Genomic DNA, 19,648 nt, shown 5'->3' on the forward strand with positions numbered 1-19,648 from the left:
TATTTATCACTCATGAACAGGCAGTGTCTTGTTCTTTGGGTGTTAGTCATTGCTATTTGTAACTTGAAAAATAAGTTTTGATGAGACTACTGGAAGGTGAAAATCTATACGAGTGTGTTTGTGGACTCTCGCTCCCCTTTTTTTAAAAAAGGGCCCCAAAGCCCATATTTTAAAATGCAAAAATTTGGGGAAAGTGCTAATGGATGACTAAACTCTGTATACTACCTTCCTTGAAAACGGGTATGACAGCATTGAATTTGCTAGCAAACGATAGGACTTCACATTTGTTTAGGATGAATGCCACAAAAAATGAAATAAAAACATAAGTTTTATTCATCATTTAAGTTGGAAATGAACATTCTTTATAAAAATGGAATAGCTGGAATTTAAAATTAAACTTTTAAAACTCAATCTTTCATAAGAGAAGCCTGAAGAAAATGGAGCCAATGGACAATATAAAATACCTGACTTTATCTGACTTGGTCAGGTCGTGGTGGCACTTTGACAGACATGGTCAGAAAAGCAACAAATTTGACATCCTGAGGTGTCTGCAAGTCCCATCTCTTACACACACACACACACACACACACCCTTACAGGTATAACATGGTGTGCACATCAATGGCACAGAGAGAGATTATATTTGAAAATAAAAGGGCTAGGTATCATGGATTAATCGAAATTTCTTTGATCACAACCTTTTTGAAACCTGCCAGTCCAGAGTTAACAGAAACACATTTACAGTACTTTATTAGGAAAGAGCTTGGAAGGATTCTGTTAGCTGCCTCAAACCATACTGCAATCTTCTGCCTTTGGGCTTGCAAACCAGATTTGACTTCAGTCCAAAACTACTCTCTGCACATGGGTGAGAACTGCACACAGAGTTTGCTTCTCTCTCTCTCTCTGTTTCCCTGCCCCTGGGTCAAGTTATCTGAAATGGCTTGGAATAAAATATTCAACACAGCTTCTCCACCAGCTGAAGAGATGCTGCTTTAAAATGCTTTTTCATACATTGGCCTCTTTGATAAAGGGTGCTTTCCAGGAAAAACTCCCATGAAAGCTCTAGATCAGGCATCCCCAAACTGCAGCCCTCCAGATGTTTTGGCCTACAACTCCCATGATCCCTAGCTAAGAGGACCAGTGGTCAGGGATGATGGGAATTGTAGTCTAAAACATCTGGAGGGCCAAAGTTTGGGGATGTCTGCTCTAGGTTCATGTAATTTCTGTCAGCCCCCTTGAAAATTTTATGTACAGATCCTTCAAAAATCATATATTTAAAAAACCTCTGTTCGATATTTGGGAAGAATTCAGATGCTTACTAGAACCTAAAATACCGTGGTGGGCTTCACCTGTAGAAATGTCAGCAACAAGCAAAGAACCCAAAGGGAATAATTGGCCAACATATAAAGAATTAATTGAGAAAATAAACAACCAATATGAGCTAAAACCATACAACCAAATTGAGCAATATTGTCAAAGCTGGTTACATTACCTTCAAGTGCAATCGATCTTTAAAGAACACAAAGTAATTGGATTCGAGGAGGAAAGATCAAAATTACAAGAATTACTATTAGAAAATCAGGGGAGATCATTGGCGAAAATATACAAATTCTTGCTGGAATGGGAAATGAAAGATGAGATGGTAAAAGATGTAATGGTAAAATGGGCAAAAGATATAGGGAGGGTAATCTATGTTGAACAGTGGGAGAAATTATGGATTAAAGATATAAATTTCACAGCATGTATGACAATAAGGGAAAATATATGGAAAATGGTTTATAGGTATCATCTCACACCAGCAAAATTAGCTAAAATTTATAGAAACAACCAGGATAAATGTTGGAAATGTAAAGAGAAACTGGGTGATTTTTTTCATTGCTGGTGGAACTGCGATAGGATTAGCTCATATTGGTCAAAAATATACGAAGAAATGAAAAAAATGCTTAGGTTGACATTCGAGAAAAAACCTGAGATCTTGCTGCTGAGCATGATCCCAGAGGACATACCAAAAGATAGGAGGAATATACTTCTTTATTCGTGTACGGCCGCTAGAATGCTGATCGCCCAAAATTGGAAAGGAGATAAGGTTCCAACTATTCAAGATTGGCATATAAAATTGACTGAATACATGACACTTGCAAAGCTAACCGCAACGATCAGAAGGATACCAAAACAAAAAATCAAAGATGAGTGGAAATATGTGGATGAATATTTTCATAAACAAAAAATAAGCACAAAATTAATGATATGTTTAGACTAAGAGACACAAGAGGATAGGAAACAAGGTGATGGGAGGAGAGAAAGGCAATTGATGTAAATAAAAGGAGAAGCTTAGTAAAATTTATTTATGTGAGGGAACCGATGATAAGTGTTGGGAAGTCAAAATTTTATCTTACTTTACACCTTTTCTATTTTTACTTTATCTACCTCTATTCTTTGTTTATTTCCCCTTCCTCCCCTTCCTCCCTTCCCTACCCCCCCCCGTCCCACCTTCCCGTACCTCTGACTTACCTGGATTCCCTTTCCTTGTTCGTTCTTCTTATGTTTGTTCTTCTTTCATTCTTATTCTTTCTCTTGTCCGGTTCCATATATTCTTGGCCCCCAGATCCAATTGTAAAGATTAAGTTTTGGGTTAGTGGGATTTTATGGCCGATTTTAGAATGCTACGATTGGAAAAGGCTGTTTATCTGTTATACGTATTTTCTGGTTTTGTAACTGGATTATATGTATTTTCTTTTGTATGTATTTTCTTTGTAATTTTGTAATTTTTAACAAGTAATAAAGGTTTTTCAAAATGAAAAAAAAAAAAAAGAAAATTTTATGTACAGATGAACATTGGGGCAAAATAGTTGATATGAATCAGTTCATTAATCCAGTAAACAGACCTCACCCGCTCCAAAAAATTGCATTCTACGAAACACAATACAATTTAATCAAATACAGTGGTACCTCGGTTTATGAACACAACTAGTGTCTTCAGCCCGTTAAATAAACGGGCGCTAGAATGCATGCCGGCTCCTCGATCCGGTGCTCCGCGCAGCGCTGATCAGCGCCGACCCGGCAGGCCGCCAGATCAAGGAAGCGGCCTGCTGGGTCGGCACCCAGCAGCGCTGCACGAAGCACCGGGGGGACTGGCGGCGGGGAAGGCAGGCAGGCGCTTGCTCTATTGCCTGCCTGCATTCCCCACTGCCTGTCACACGAAGATCGGCGGGCGCCGCTTGCCGGGGTTTGTCAACCCCGGCAAACAGCGCCCGCCGATCTTCGGCTGTCCCCCGATGCGCTACGGCTCGGGGAAGCAGGCAGGGAGACGCAACAGCCCGCAGCTTCCCGGGCTGTTGCGTCTCCCTGCCTGCTTCCCCAAACTAAAGCGCGCGGGGGACAGAGCCGAATTGTGGCGCGGGGGGGGGGGGCTTTTCGCCGTTTGCCTTCCCCGAGCTAAGGGGGAGGCAAACGGCAAAAAGCCCCCACCACGCCGCAATTCGGCTCCGGGACTGGCTTGGCGGTGGCGGGAAGAAGGGGAGGAATTCCTCCCCTTCTTCCCGCCACCGCCAAGCCAGTCCGCAGTGGGGGCTTTTCGCCGTTTGCCTTCCCCCCAGGGGGAGGCAAACGGCGAAAAAACCCGCCGCGCCATACTTTGGCTCGGAGACTGGCTTGGCGGCGGCGGGAAGAAGGGGAGGAATTCCTCCCCTTCTTCCCGCCGCCAAGCCAGTCCCCGAGCCGAAGTGCGGCGCGGCAGGTGCTTTTTGCCGTTTGCCTCCCCCTTCACTCCGGGAAGTCAAACAGCGAAAAGCCCCCACCGCGCCACACTTCGGCTTGGGGACTGGCTTGGCGGCGGTGGGAAAAAGAGGAGGAATTCCTCCTCTTCTTCCCGCCGCCGCCAAGTCAAAGCCGGCTTCCCTAGGCGCCCGCTGCCGCTTCGGCCGAGGAAGCGCTGTCCCATGCCGGAGGTGCGCGGCAAGGCTGCCGGGGGGAGCGCTTCTTTCCCCCGCCGCCTCGCCGCGCACCTCCAGCATGAGACTGGGCTTCGGAACGGCGGTTGGCGGAGCGGCGGTTGGCCGTTGTCCCTCCGTCCAATCCCTGTGTCTCTGGGGTACATGCGCAGTACCCCAGGGACACACGGGACAACTGGACGCAGGGACAACTTGGACATTATTATATAGGATTGGTTCTGGAAGTCTGTTCATAAACTGAAGTGAACTTTCCCATTGAAAGTAATGGAAAGTGAATTAATCCATTCCAGATGGGTCTGCGGCGTTCGTAAACTGAAAATTCATAAACCGAGGTGTTCATAAACCGAAGTTCCACTGTAATCTATTAGTCATTTGGTATCCTGGATACTATAACTCTGAATGTTACTTTTCACCACCTTTGAATATAAAGTTTATGACACAAACTCTAGCTAAATTCCTGTTGAGAGTAATGAAGCTACAAGTGAAAATCAATGTCATCGTGTTTTCCTGGCAGCTAACAGAGATATTTGAAAAATTTGTATTCTGTTTCTGTATGATGTATTATAATTTAATGTGAAGTCTGTGGGTTTAATCAATAAATTGACTGCTAATATGAATATATCTTGTATTCTGCAAGCATGGATAAGCTTCTGGCTGCTGCTACAGATCCCCCCTCTCCCAATCCTGAGGCTGTTTCAAATCAATGAACACCCCCCCCCAAAAAAATCCGCCCCTCAATATTTCACTTTTTTTGCCTTCCAGCAGTGCTAGCTACAATCATGGAGAAGGGTAAAAACGCCATTTTTTCATATATTTCTATGTCATTGGGCATTTTTACTCTCCACTTCCTCTTTTCAGTGTGAACCCCCCCCCCAATTGTTTTAATGAATCCAAGTGGCCGATATACATAAATTTGTATGTATATACTGTGGCATCTCAGTTTTCAAACGTCTCCATTGATGAACATTTCGGTTTTCGAAAGCCGTAAACCCGGAAGTAAATGCTTTGGTTTTCGAATGCGCCTTGAAAGTCAAACATGAAACACGGCTTCCGTATTGAGCTGTTTGAGGCTTCCGTATTGAGTTTTGGAATGTTTTGGAACTCAAATGGTCTTCCAGAACGGATTATGTTTGAAAACCGAGACACCACTGTATATAAAGGACTGTAACCATTGCTGCTATGGCATTACGATCGCCAGTTCTACCTGTAACCTGATTAAGTGCAAAAGCACCAGTGTGTGAGAGAGATTGTTCATATACGGTTAGGATTCACTGGGAACTTTAAGCTTAAATATCAACAGTTAACTAGTTTTTATACTGTTGTCCCCACCATCTCACCTGTCTTGGTTAAAATAACTAAAGCTCCTCGAAAAATTATCTTCAGCCAAATCCTATCATTGTAGAACATAACGATACAAAACTCAACAGTTTTGCATTAAGTTGGGTTTTAGATGCAAAAGTGAAATATTGCAGATTAGGCAGGTGGCGTCAGGAAAAGGAAAAGTCAAAAGGGTTTTCCAATGAAGATGGAATGAGGGTGGTGCCTTAAAATTAGGGGCTGCTTCTCTTCTGCATCCTGAAGATAAAACCAACAACTGAAAGTGAGGAGTGTGTGGGGAGGTGTGTATATACATGCATACATTTATCTCAAAATGCAACTGCTGAAGAAACGGCCAAAACGTACCAAGATTGCAGAGCTCAGAGGAGCTGGAGGCCAGCTAACCAGAAGAGTCTCTGAGCTGTTCTTGCCTGGAGGCAGAGTCAGCATCCAAAGTCAGGTCCAGTTCTAGGGGCGGGCAAACAGCAATCCACATGGTCAGATGGTCCAGGGGTCAGGGAATCTGATGATCTTGGGGTCAAGATGAGCAAGGAAGCAGCAAGATCAGGCCAGAAACTACAAGCATTGTTGCCAGTACCTGACTGCTGCTGGAGGCTCTGCTTAAGAAGACTGAAGCCAGTTGGTTCTCATCAGTGCCTTCTCCTCTGAATCCTTGCTGCAGGTGGAGTCACTCTTACCTTCTCCCCCTTCAGGTTGCTGTTCAGCAGGCAAAGCTGACTCCTGGCCCTTGACACAGTGAAAGGGAGTTTAATCCTTTCATCCCCTGTTGCAGTCCTCCTGAATCTGTCAGGGATAGCCAACATGGTTTTAGTGATCTACAGCTGCCTTCATCCCTGATCCTTGGGTATGCGTATTGAAGCTGATGGGAGTTGTAGATCAACAACTTCTGCAAGGCACCATGTTGAAATTCCTTGTGGTAGGTCCATTGTGGTTTTGGGAGGAAATCCCATGCTAGCACCCAATGGGAGTTTCTTTTGAATGCAAATAGCTTCAAACTTGTGTTTTCCATCAGGGCTACACAACCAGCAAGGAAAAGGTTAAAATTTCTCCACCCCCCCCCACCCCTGATAATTATCACATTTCTCTCTGCTGTGGCTATTTACATTTTCAAAAACATGCAAGCCACAGAACTAATTGTGCCTGTGTTTAGATTGTAGAAAATGCAACAAATTGTATTTCGGATGTTGCATAACGCTCCACTGAAATGGACCAAGTTGAATTTATGTCGAGGTGATTGATCAGGTTCCCGATTTCCTGTCCATGTGCATTTCTGGTAACTTCAGCTTGCGTAATATTATCCTAATGTATTTGCTCCTTTGACCTCTGCTTAAGCTTTAAAGTGGGCGTATATGGATTTGCGCTGCCCTTACGTATTAACTTCTGCTAAATTTGACCTTGGTTTTATCCAGCCCCCTCCAGATGTGCAACTCCGAATTGTGCATTGATTGCAAGAACAACATACGGCTTATATTAAGTTTTCGTTTGAAAGCACAAATGTAGCGGACATTAAAAAGGAGGTTTCTCTTTTCTGCACAGTGTTTCATGGCTGAATGTAGTATTATTTGCTTGCTACACACAATTTTACCAGGGAGATAATGCTTCCTGACCAGTGATAAAGTGGAGGAGAAATGTGAAGGAACCACAAATCTGGGCTTTTTTCCCATCTGCTCTGGCAAGCGAATGAGGTAGAAATGGGGCTTCCAAGTTTTACTGTTCTTGTGATGGCAGAGGAAAACAGGATGAGCAAAATAATGACATGGTGGGTAGGCAGTACTTTTCATTGATGGGGTTCCTACTTCAAACTATTAGTCTAACGCTCTGTGCTTGCAATATCTTGCTGCTTCACTGGGGGACACTTTTTTCATTTATGTACCAATTACATGGCTGCCAAAGTTTCCCATCATCACCAGGGCTGATGTATTAACTGCCAGTCTAGGCAGCTCCTGTTAGTGGAATGGGGAAGGGAAGGTGCCCTCTCGCCCTTTGCCTTGGGCGGCAAAGGTCTTCAGTGCTACTTTGCAAGTTGGATTTTTGTCTTTTTACCTAATTAAAGCTAGGAGCTGTATTTCAGCCGCCTGCAGATACATATCTAAAGCTTAATGGGTTCCCAAGTTGGACTCCTGCAGCCAGAAGATTTCAGGGTTGTGAGCCCAAGTCTCCCAAGCTAAAACCCTACACGCTAACCATTCTACTGCCCCATGTCAGTTTGCTTTTCCACATCCTGCCAGCTGATCCTAATAAATTGGGCATACATATGGCTGATTTTCTCTCTATAATGATGCAACATAGCTCTCTTGCTGTTTTTAGGAGCTGGGGTGGACACACACTATGGTGGAACGGCCAGGGGGCATGTTCTGTTGAGCTCTTGCCCTTCAAAGTTTACCACAGAACCATGGTTGAAAAGAGTTGCCTGGTTGTAAGGAAGGGCAGTTCTCAGATACCATGAAAGGCCACTTCCTGTTCTCTCACGGTTGAAACAAAGAGTTGCAGAGTTGGACCCTGAGGATCATTTAGTCCAGACATCCCCAAACTTCGACCCTCCAGATGTTTTGGACTACAATTCCCATCTTCCCCAACCACTGGTACTGTTAGCTAGGGATCATGGGAGTTGTAGGCCAAAACATCTGGAGGGCCGAAGTTTGGGGATGCCTGATTTAGTCCAACCCCCTGCAATGTAGGAATACACAGCTGTCGCATATGGGAATCAAACCTGTGACCTTGCCGTTATCAGCACCGTCCTCTAACCAACTGAGCTATCCAGGATGACTTTGGACTATAATACACTGAATGCTAGAATACTGAATACTGAAATATAATATTATTATTATTATTAGTGCAACTGCACAGCATGTTAAACACCCTCTTCAACCGGCTTTATCAGGCTCATTTTAACTAGCAGTACAAGTGAAGCAAAGCCAACAGAACTGCCAGAATGGTGGAAATATGACCATTTAGTTTGGCTCAGCTGGCAGAAGGTTAGTTTCATTTAACTACTCTAAAAGTTATAGAAGTGCCTCAGGCTTGCTGGTCATCCTGGTACCTATGTTTGGTCAGAACACCAGATGGCAAAAGCAGGTTTTCTTGTTGGAAAACAATTGGGCAGAAATACTGGGTTGTGTGGGACGTGGGTGGCGCTGTGGGTTAAACCATAGAGCCTCGGGCTTGCCGATCAGAAGGTTGGTGGTTCGAATCCCCGCAATGGGGTGAGCTCCCATTGCTCAGTCCCAGCTCCTGCCCACCTAGCAGTTCGAAAGCACGTCAAAGTAGGTACCGCTACAGCAGGAAGGTAAATGGCGTTTCCATGTGCTGCTCTGGTTCGCCAGAAGCGGCTTTGTCATGCTGGCCACATGACCCGGAAACTGTACGCCGGCTCCCTCAGCCAATAACGCAAGATGAGTGCCGTAACCCCAGAGTCGGTCACGACTGGACCTAATGGTCAGGGGCCCCTTTACCGGGTTGTGTATTTTTAATACTTTTTATTGTTTATGGCTGCTTTTGTTAATGTTGCAGCTATGCATTTGTTTCATGTTGTAAGCCTCCTTGAGCATGGTAAAAAGGAGGCATACAAATAAAATTATGTATGTCTGTAGAAATATTGGTTGCATCTGTCTGTTTAGTTAAAACTGAATATCTGATGAAGACACCTAGGCTATTATGGAGGGGCAGACCCCACCGTACTCCTAGATGGAAGTAACAAAAGGTATGACTATAACACCTTGTGGTTCAGTGCATCTGCAAAACAAAGGAGGCTGAGCTATCAAAACGATTTCCCAACTGCTGTTTAGTTAGTCCCAGTAAACCAGCCTTGTGACTACTAAATTGTAAAATTTTAAAAAAAGGGAAGAAGCCCTGAACCCAGACAATTTACTTCTGTCTGGGTTGTGACCGCAGTGCTAGGAGAAAGTTGATGTGCATGCTGGACTTCGATCTGCACCATTGTTAATACCAGATGTTACTACATAATAAGTCCAACAGTCTTAGTAGCTATTGAACCAGTCTTATCTAGACTTCAAAAGGTTTTCCGGAGAAGGAAGTTTCGCCTCTAGGGCAGGCCACACCTACGCACTAGAAAACAATTGCTGGCCTCATGCCATGTCAAAGAGAAGATCTTGGGTTAAAAGTTCTCCAAATTTAAAGCCTGAAAGCCACAAAGAACGATATTGGTACACACAGGAAAAATTAGATGCACAATGATTAGATATTTTTAATGGCTCTCCTGCTGGTCAGATAAAACCATCGTGTAATACAGCCTCTATCTCATGACCCGGCAAAATGGAAGTGAATGATGAGCAGAAAGAATATACAAGCAGGGTTAAATTTGTACATCTCAGTGAGGATGCATCACATTGAGTGAGCTTCGCTGCATGCTAAATTCTTCCCTGCCCAGCTCCTTAAAATTAATAACTTGACAAGGCACAGGTTTTAAGCTTAAAATATTGTAATACTCAGTCTCATACATTTTACAGTACACTTTTTTTTCTTTAAAAAGATCCAAAACCTTGGGCTGGATTGGTCCTATAGGACAGATTTATGCATCACATTTTACAGTAAACAAGACTTGGATTAATTCCTTCATAAATGCAGGGAACTATCTAATAAGCCGCCTACAGAAAATAATGATGACTAGATATTCTAGCAGAAGGATGAAGTTGCTCAACTGCTTTGGGGGATATGAAGCTGTGCATTAAGTATTGCTACCTTACATTGGCAGCTATTTAGATGGTAAACCAGAGCTGGCACAGAGCTGGCGTATGCGGAGGGGGGAAATAAATAATCATATTCTTTCAATGAGGTTTTTAGTGGTGAATAAGGATAGGTAATGCTATAATATTATGGAGTGCTAGAACATAGTACAAATACCATGCATGTCCTGCTGTTAATTCTCATGTAGTCTGTATCCTTCCACAGCTGCTCAGTTTGGCTTCTTATTTTGCTTGTTCTTTCAGGGACTCTGCCACCAATTTCATTTGCTGAAAGAAAAGAAGAAGGCAGAAAGATGACTGAAGTTAAGCAAACACAGTGGGCCTGAAGGTTTGAATCAATGCCACCCAGTTGATCGATTCAAAGTGTTGGTGCTGACCTTTAAAACCCTAAACGGCTTTGGCCCAGTATACCTGGAGGAGCGTCTCCACCCCCATTGTTCAGCCCGGACACTGAGGTCCAAATCCGAGGGCCTTCTGGCAGTTCCCTCATTGCGAGAAGTGAGGTTACAGGGAACCAGGCAGAGGGCCTTCTCGGTGGTGGCGCTTGCCCTGTGGAACGCCCTCCCATCAGATGTCAAGGAAAAAACCAACTATCTGACTTTTAGAAGACATCTGAAGACAGCCCTGTTTAAGGAAGTTTTTAATGTTTGTTGTTTACATTAATTAATAGTAAAACTATCAGAAGAAGGCAGAATACAAAGTACTATTGAATTCATTACTGATCCATCGGACTTAGACTACGTAAATAGTTTATCCTGGAGCAATTTGCTGAACTTAATGTGCTGCAACTTATGGCAAATGTAGAATCAGAAGAGGTGTTCTGTTCTGCTTTGCTCACTATATGCAGCACAAATCTTGGAAACTGTGTAAACTGTTTTATGCTTCTTCATTTATTTAATAAATAATTATGAATTCTGTAAATAATTGACTATAAAAATCCTCAAATCAGATTACAAAAGATAAAGCAGCAAAATCAAGAAAAATTCACATCTACCGTATACTTTAAGACGTACGAACGTTAAAGTACCAAAACAGATTAACATCACCTCAACCTTCTAAGTGTCTAAATAAGAATGTTTTCAGTGGGTGCCAAAAAGAATACAGTGAAGGTGCCAGCTTGATCTCAAAAGGCGGGGAGTTCCAAAGTTTAGATGCTGCCACACTAAACAGAGTTCTTACAAATGCGGAAAAGGTATTTTAAGTGGCATCTGTCGGAGTGCCAATTCCGCCAATCGAAGTGGCCGAATGGGCACACGTGGTAAAGGTGATATTGTAGGCTACCGGTATATTGTTATTTTTTGATGGATGGGCAGTCCTTTTGTACAAAGCATTCATTCATTCATTCCAAATTTATACATTTCATTAGTTTTACAATCAATTTCAGAATTTGACTTCCCCCTCTTTCTGCGGTTCCTTAAATTTATTATTTAATATCTTCTGCATATCCAAATTCACTTGCTTATTTAATTATCTACTATAAATATATGCTCTTATGAAACTGCAGGTTATTACAATAATCCCGCTAATATTTTTATCTGTTTGCAATTTATCTGTAAATATTCAATAAACCATTTCCATTCTTTTAAAAAAAGTTTGTTATCTTGATTTCTTATTCTTCCAGTAAGTTGGAAAATGATGTTTATTTTTGTATACTTCCACTTTATTTATATTTGAATTTCTTTCTCCTATTTTTTTTCGTTCTAACTGCAAAGTCTTTGATCGGATCCTCAAAACTAATCTTATGTAATGCTTCTGCTTATATACAATACTTAGAGATAAGGCATCCAGCCTGCCTTGTTGCAGAGTTGCTCTGTTGGGATTTTTTATCTACTTCAGTTGAGAAAATGAACATTCTGCCGAGCCATTTGTGACTGTTAATGTTAAAAATCCAGCAATGGAAAATTTCTGTGGGTGCTCCCCTCCCCTCGACATGCTTATTTTTCCAGCCCTGGTGGTGGGCATCACCCCCTTCTGCAGCGAAGCATTAACCACCCGCTAGCCTAGACCAAGGGACCCAGGTGGCGCTGTGGGTTAAACCACTGAGCCTAGGGCTTGCTGATCAGAAGGTTGGCGGTTCGAATCCCCACGACAGGGTGAGCTCCCGTTGCTCGGTCCGAGCTCCTGCCAACCTAGCAGTTCAAAAGCATATCAAAGTGCAAGTAGATAAATAGGGACCGCTACAGCGGGAAGGTAAACGGCATTTCCATGTGCTGCTCTGGTTCGCCAGAAGCGGCTTTGTCATGCTGGCCACATGACCTGGAAGCTGTACGCCGGCTCCCTCGGCCAATAATGCGAGATGAACGCGCAACCCCAGAGTCGGTCACGACTGGACCTAATGGTCAGGGGTCCCTTTACCTTTACCTAGCCTAGACCAACCCAGTGAATCCTCTTTGGCTAGTTTCTACAAAGCAGGATGGACCAAGATCCAAAAGGCACGTGAGCCTCACCCTGAAACTGTCCACATCCTCAGGCCACAACAACTGAAACTGATCCCCGGAGCGCTGAACACTCGGTGCTCCAAGGACCCCTCTCTGACCTGCTTCGCAAATGGTGTCAAATTTGATATGGGCGATTTTGGCCCCAAAGAGCTTTGCAAACATTTCACGGCATGCCACTGAGTGGTCAGATGGGAACACTCTGGCACTGAAAGCAACCAGATCTTTGACTCCTCAAATAGAGTTTCACTTGGAGATTTGCCAAGAGGATGCTGCAACAGCAGTACTGTAAATAAGATACGGTAGATCCTTGAGAAAAGTAAAAAAAAATCCAGAGCTGTACTCCCCTCCCTTTCCCCAGCTATCCAAGTAAAACTCATAAGCATCACACTCTCAAAAGAAGCACTTTCTATGGTAATGAGAAGTGACCTTAAAAATGCTACAATAGAGATGCTAACAAGGGGGGGGGAGTGTTCCTTGCAAAAGATTTTAAAAGCCTGAGATAAATCACACAAAGGTAATAGCACTTGATAAAAACTGCATTCAGAGAATGAATGGGGAAGAAATCTGGTTTACATATCAAAACTAGGAGCGGTTTCAGATATCTGGAGGTGGTGTGTAGCAGCTAGAGAGTATTGAATTAGGACTGGGAGATGCAGGTTCAGCTATGCAGCTCCAGATATGAGCAGGGGACCACTATACAGGGGGGTTAGGATAAAATGAGGGAGGGGAGACACCGCCAATGCTGCCTTGAGTTCCTTAGTGGAAAGTCAGGATCTAAGAGTAAATCCTATATAAAAATTGTTTGACATTTCATCGGTCTTGAGACACAATGAAGTGCACCTCCAGGAGTGAAATCAAACCGCTGGAGAATCATGGCGCCTGCTGTGGCTGCAAAGACCGGTAACTCGTAAGTGCTGCCTCCCGCATTGGTTTTGCTGCATTAGCAGCACCAAAGTGACCTCTCCTGGGTTCAAGCCTGGGCAGTGTGTCTGGAGGTCCTGCGCTGTCCAGACGACAAGACCACCTCTCAGCCTTGCTGATGTAGTCCAAAGGCAAGCAGAACAATACATTTGGCACCAGCTGAGCTGCAGGAGTTGCCGGAAGGAGGCATACAAGATGCCATCCAACCACCTTAGGGACTCTGCTCCAGATTTATGGTGTGTTTACTTAGCTTTTTCTAATAGAATAAATACTAATAGTGAAGCTCATTCTTCTGAATGTGGTCCCTTAACTGGCCAAAATGAAACCACCCACAAGGGAGAAGTGGTTTGGTAGAACGACAGGATTTGCAGAAGCAGGGCGGTGGGGTGTTTAGAAAGAAGCAGAATATACTCAATAGTTGGCAGTCTGTGTTTTTCTTTCGTTGGGTGGAGGATGGAACACTAGGTGGAAGGGGGATGTGTAGAAAGTATCCTGGCCAGGAGCGCTCTACCCTGCCACTTTTTGTTATACCACTTGGTGGTATTTAGCTCTACAAGATTAATCTACAAGATCAATGGTACGCAAAGTGAGTGGTACCATCCCCTGTGGAGGGATGGGATTACCTAGAGGGCCGCCAAAAAGCAAGGAGGTGACGGGGGGGGGGGCTGGAGGTGTAAATGACTATCAGATTTTCAAAAGCTGGTATCACTGCATCAAGTTCACCGATTTTGTGGAACTAATCTAGTTTTCATTGGATTCAGAATAAATGTGCAATTAATGGTTATTGTTATCTTCCTTAGTGGGTTGTGCAAAGAGCTATTCTGAACAATCCATTCAGGGGGCACCAGGAATGAGTTTACGAAAACAAGGTTCAGTGACACCCCCCCCCCAAAAAAAAAACGTTTGGGAACTACTGTAACAACAACAACAATTTACTCTATTTATACTCTGCCCATAATAATAATAGATCAAACATTAAAAACCTCCCTAAACAGGGCTGCCTTCAGATGTCTTCTAAAAGTCAGATAGTTGTTTATTTTCTTGACGTCTGATGGGAGGCCGTTCCACAGGCCGGGTGCCATCACAAACAAAGCCCTCTGCCTAGTTCCCTGTATCCTCACTTCTCGCAGGGAGGGAACCGCCAGACGACCCTCGGTGCTAGACCTCAGTGGGGGGGGGGGGCTTATGTAACCGTAAGTTGTGTATGGTGCTGTCTTACATTGCATTTGTCTGTCTTGGGACAATCTATTGCAACTGGTAGGTGCTCTCCTCCAGGCTCTCAGCTCTTCCCCACTTTACTGCAACACAATAACGCTTAAATTGGTGGTACCTGGAGTCTTCTGTGCATGTGCCCGAGTCATACCCCCTTCCTACAAAGATCAGGAAGATGTCTATTACCACTTGCATGCAAAGCAAACAGTCTTCCTTGCTGTTTTCAACAGCGGGAAGCTTCGCCATGACATCCCCACTCCCCACCCCGAGACAATCTAGCAATAGCAAAAAGTGGGCCGGCGAGTTAATACACTGCGGAAGGCAAGGCTGCTGTTGTGAATATGACACATCACAATTGACAGACGACCCACAGCAGAAGGTGCTGGAAGGCAGATGGCATTCCCTGAGCAATGGCTCCTCACACAATGGCACACCACTGAAGAGCTGATAGAAATCACAGGCCTCGGTCTATGCCTGAATGTAATTAAATCTCATTTAATGGTGGGGTTTCATCTGTGAATAGGACAATTGGAGAAAATTAATTCCGGAAGACTAGCTGTGTCAGGCTGCAAGGTGCCAGGCTTTTTCATCCTTCTTTTTGGCTGTTACTGAATAACTGACTTATGATGGGAAAGGGAAAAACAAGTTACTTAGGATGTTCCAAGCTCTAAGGAGTTTGTCTGCTGTGCCTTTTCATGCAACGCCTCAAGGAGGATTTGTCTGTGATAATAAAATATTTTTTAAAACCGAGAGCTTAGTTTATCCTTCAGACTTCTGACGTTACTACCTGCATATTGACAAAGCCCATTATACAAAAAGGTCTTGACTGAGTCTACTACAGCTGTAAGTGTGGAATGGAAAGAAGATAGGCATTCAATTCCCTTCACTAAAGCAATTCCCTTTCTACTAAAATTCTGGCTACCGTGGCTTAGGATGGAGCAGCCATTCACAGCTCGACAGTGAAGATATCTCAGCCAAAAATATTTTTTAAATTATATTTACTCATAGCATAATGGATTCAAGTTACGTACGTGCTTCCAAGGCCATTGAGTTCAAATCTCACTGAAGTCAATAGGACTTCCAAGTGCTTAATGCTGGACATAATCTTTAAATATGTTCTTCCCTTGCCTCTCAAATTTGCCTAACAAATTTAAGACAATCATAATACAGGGCCAAACTAGATGAGATGCCATTCACACAGGTCCATGAATGAAGGCCTGGGGGCCCAATCAAGGCCTTGGCATAGGGTCCCCACTATGATCGCAAGACGGATTTGTCCCTATTTGCATCAGGGAGATATTTACTAGTTTAACACATTCATGAAACTACTACCGGTAATTACATGAATGCTGTTGAACCTCAGTGTAGCAGAATATCAGCAAAAGACAATCCAATTCCATAGCAATAACCTCACTCCTTAAAAAGCATACTACTGTAGTTCAATCTCCTTGCAGAGCTCGGCAACTAATTTTATTATTTTACTTTGTCAGATGCATGGACAACTTTCCCTTGCAATGAATGCACAGAGATGTACAGTATGCTCAAATGGGAAACTTCCAGTTCGTTCGAGCTGTTACTTCTGAAAATGGGCTACATATTTAACTGTTGTTACCTACCCTGGGATCTTAGGATGAAAGGCGGGTATAAAATCCCAATAAATACAGTACCAGTAAATGAAAGGAGAACCTAAATGAGGGCTGAAATTGCCAAACCTTCTACCAACAAAGATTCTGCACTGAGTTTACTGGATCATACTAAGGGAAGCATATACAGCACTGTGTCTAAAACCCTTGAATATAATATTTAAGAGCTGTACAAATAATTATCAGGCAGTACAGGAAAAAACCGTGTATGTGTGTGTGAGTTGAGAGAGAGATGAAATCATACAGACTCCACTATTATGCAAACTAATTTAATCCTGAAAAAAACCCCACAAAAAACCCCTGAACCCCATAACGACGGAACACATCTTAGAAACAAAAGTTAGAAAATATGGAAAGCTTGGTTCTTTGGTTCGTCGTATCCCTTTAATGTGGTTTGTTCGTTCCTCTGAAATCCCAGCTCTCTCTTTTTAATATGGTTTGTTATGGTTCACCCTAAGTGAGCAGGGGATTTTGTTGTTGAAGTGCTAAAAGAATGTTCTGTTAGGAATCACTGTAAGACAACTGCACTCTGGAACATGTCATTTTAGCTTACTACTTCTATATATGCTTTAAAGATTTGGCTACAGCCCATGAGAGGCAACTGCATGCATTCAAACAAAAGTCATGTACACAATGGGGTGGCAGGACAATGGCTTTTGGCTTCTTCCTGGCAGCAACTTGCAGCACTTAACACTCAATGCACACCCTTGCCAACAAAAAGTACTTTGGCAAGCTGGCCTGGGAGCAAGTTCCTGCAGCCAGAAAGGCAAAGCAAAAACCCTTTTATACCTGCCCACTAAAATCTGGTGCATGTAGGCTTTTGTGCGTGACCAAAAACATTTTGTGAAACAGGACAGCAACATATAGGCCAATGTAATATTGCATTTGGCGGCGTGCCTTTAAACGATTAAGACTGATTCAACATTATCAGCTCATACAGTCCTCTAGCCATGTAGGGAACTAACGTTTTCCTCTTTGTTAAAGACAAATGGGACATATCTGCTTATCAGGAAATTCCAACTTGTTCATTTGCAGGCATGTCTAGCAATTTTGGTTAGACATTGCTGTGTATAGCAATATTTCCATTTGTTTTTTTGGGGGGGGTGGGGGTTCTCCTTATAATGAAAAACAGATTTCCATAAAATGAAGAGTGGTTTTAAAAAAACCCTCTCAAAATATTTTGATGGGAACATAATGAAACAGAGAGGAAAGCAAGAATCAGACGGGGGGATCCATCAGTGGAGAAAATGCACAGCCTGTTCCTGTGATAAACTTGAGGGGGGGGGGAGATTCACAGTTCATAAAAATATACCTCTCAGAGGAGCATGAAGAATAGTATCTGCCATGGCAACCAACCAGGACCATCTTCAGGCACTCTCTGAATGAGCATTTATGAGCAGATTAATTCGATACATGCACTGATGAAAGGACTCCTGAGATCTATAACTGTCTGCCACTTATTACACTTACTGTGCAACTGGCTGTTTAGAACAGATTGCACAATATCCATATTGACCCAGCACTTTCACAGCACATTTATATGAAACAGATTAAGCACACATGCCCATGCCATTCTGAACCACCCTTTTTAATAGGTGTTTCACAAACAGCACGGTACTGCTCTGTGGTCTTTATTTTAAAATAAATCGAGAGCTAGAAGCCAATAGAGATTGGTTGGCAATAGCTTGGGAATTTCAAAGAATTGTCTAAAAAAAGTCATCTGTCAGGCAATAATATCACCTCACCCATCCCAAACACAGAAAATACTTACCTGTATCTATGGTACTGCTATAATGTGATTGATGGTTGGCAATGTGATCGTATTTCAAAGGCATAATCAGACCAAAACACTTTGTCAATAATTGTGTCTCCCCGAATACAACAGTATTTCTTTTTAAAGAAAGACTGCATCTTATGAGCACCCACCACCCAGGAATAAGTAGAGATATAAACATTCTGGCCTCGGTCCAGTATACCTGAAGGAGCATCTCCACCCCCATCGTTCTGCCCGGACACTGAGGTCCAGTACCAAGGGCCTTCTGGCGGTTCCCTCATTGCGAGAAGCCAAGTTGCAGGGAACCAGGCAGAGGGCCTTCTTGGTGGTGGCGCCCACCCTGTGGAACACCCTCCCATCAGTTGTCAAAGAGAAAAACAGCTACCAGATTTTTAGAAGACATCTGAAGGCAGCCCTGTTTAGGGAGGCTTTTAATGTTTAATTGATTGTTTTATTTCATTTTTCTGTTGGAAGCCGCCCAGAGTGGCTGGGGAAACCCAGCCAGATGGGCGGGGTATAAATAATAATAATAATATATTATTATTATTATTATTATTATTGAAATTTTGAAGCCGTAAACATTTGTCGTTATTATTGTTCTCCGCAATCCAACAGTGTGCCCGTTATTCAATTCATTTCAACAAAATTTAAGAGCACCTTAACTTAGTATTGGATTGGGGCCTATATGTGCATAAAGTATTTTGGAGAAATCAACACAGGTGATATATAAATAGGCATTATTTAACTATTGTAAGAATATGAAATGTCCTACATATAGCCAAAACTAGTAGCATATACAGTTGTATGGTTAGATAACAAAATATGGTCTTTATTTTTCATTCTGACAATACAATGCAAGAATCTGTGCTCAAGCAGGCTGGCATCTAAGCAGAGATTTTTGCTGGTTGACAAATACAAAAGATATATACAGTGGACCCTCGGGTTACGTTACCTTCGGGTAATGTAACTTTCGGGTTGCGAATGTGGCAAACCCGGAAGTGTATACTAGCAGCCCACAATCATTTTGAAGGTAAAAAATTAAAAGTAAAGGACCCCTGGACTAGAGATGTGAACCCAGGAAAAACCCGGAAAAAATCGGAGGGAAACCCATTCCCCCCCCCGTTTTTTTCCTGAAGCCATTTTTGTTTTTTTCCGAAAAATTGGAAAAATTGAAAAAAATAAAAAAATACTGTAGATTATGGAATGTTTTATTTTAACATCATGAATAAAATATTTTAAGATAAGGGGTTCAAATATTTTATAAATCATTTCTTAAAAAATATGTATGGTATCAGATTATTCTAATTTCTGTGAGGACAAGAAAGTCCTAGGTAAAAAACTGAACTCTCCAATGCAAGAACAAGATACATTTCTTCCTTTAGGAGGTGCTGTTGTCACCAGAAAAGAAAAAGATTTCAGTTTTGTTTTTGCATGTGTGTGGTATGCATTGGTTCTGTTCCTCTTCACTAGGCCTCAAAGCACTGGAAGAAAAGGGTAGGTAGAGAAGCTTTTTTCAATTCGAGCAAACCTTCAATTTTTAGAAGTCCATAATAACTGTGATAATGACAGACGCAACAGAGTAGATGCAGAAGCAGAGACTGAAACTGATACTGATCATTACAGCTCAGAAAATGATTCCGATTAAATTTCATTCCCATTCATTGAAACTT

The 19,648-nt window shown here is 42.8% G+C and overlaps 1 protein-coding gene across 4 annotated transcripts in view; it reads right to left on the reverse strand.

Annotated features, from left to right (window-relative positions):
- Positions 1-4,705: 4,705 nt before the first annotated feature.
- Positions 4,706-19,648, reverse strand: part of ANO10 (anoctamin 10) — an 84,839-nt gene continuing 69,896 nt past the window's right edge. For 3 of the 4 annotated variants that reach the window (XM_060280650.1, XM_035129046.2, XM_060280651.1), the window contains exon 13: positions 4,706-10,257. In XM_060280650.1, the coding sequence (XP_060136633.1) occupies positions 10,213-10,257 (45 nt within the window). In that variant the 3' untranslated portion in view covers positions 4,706-10,212. The remainder of the gene's footprint in view (positions 10,258-19,648) is intronic. The other variant, XM_035129045.2, reaches the window with a different exon arrangement.

This window comes from Zootoca vivipara, chromosome 12 (genome assembly GCF_963506605.1).
Source record: "Zootoca vivipara chromosome 12, rZooViv1.1, whole genome shotgun sequence".
NCBI classification, from domain to species: domain Eukaryota; kingdom Metazoa; phylum Chordata; class Lepidosauria; order Squamata; family Lacertidae; genus Zootoca; species Zootoca vivipara.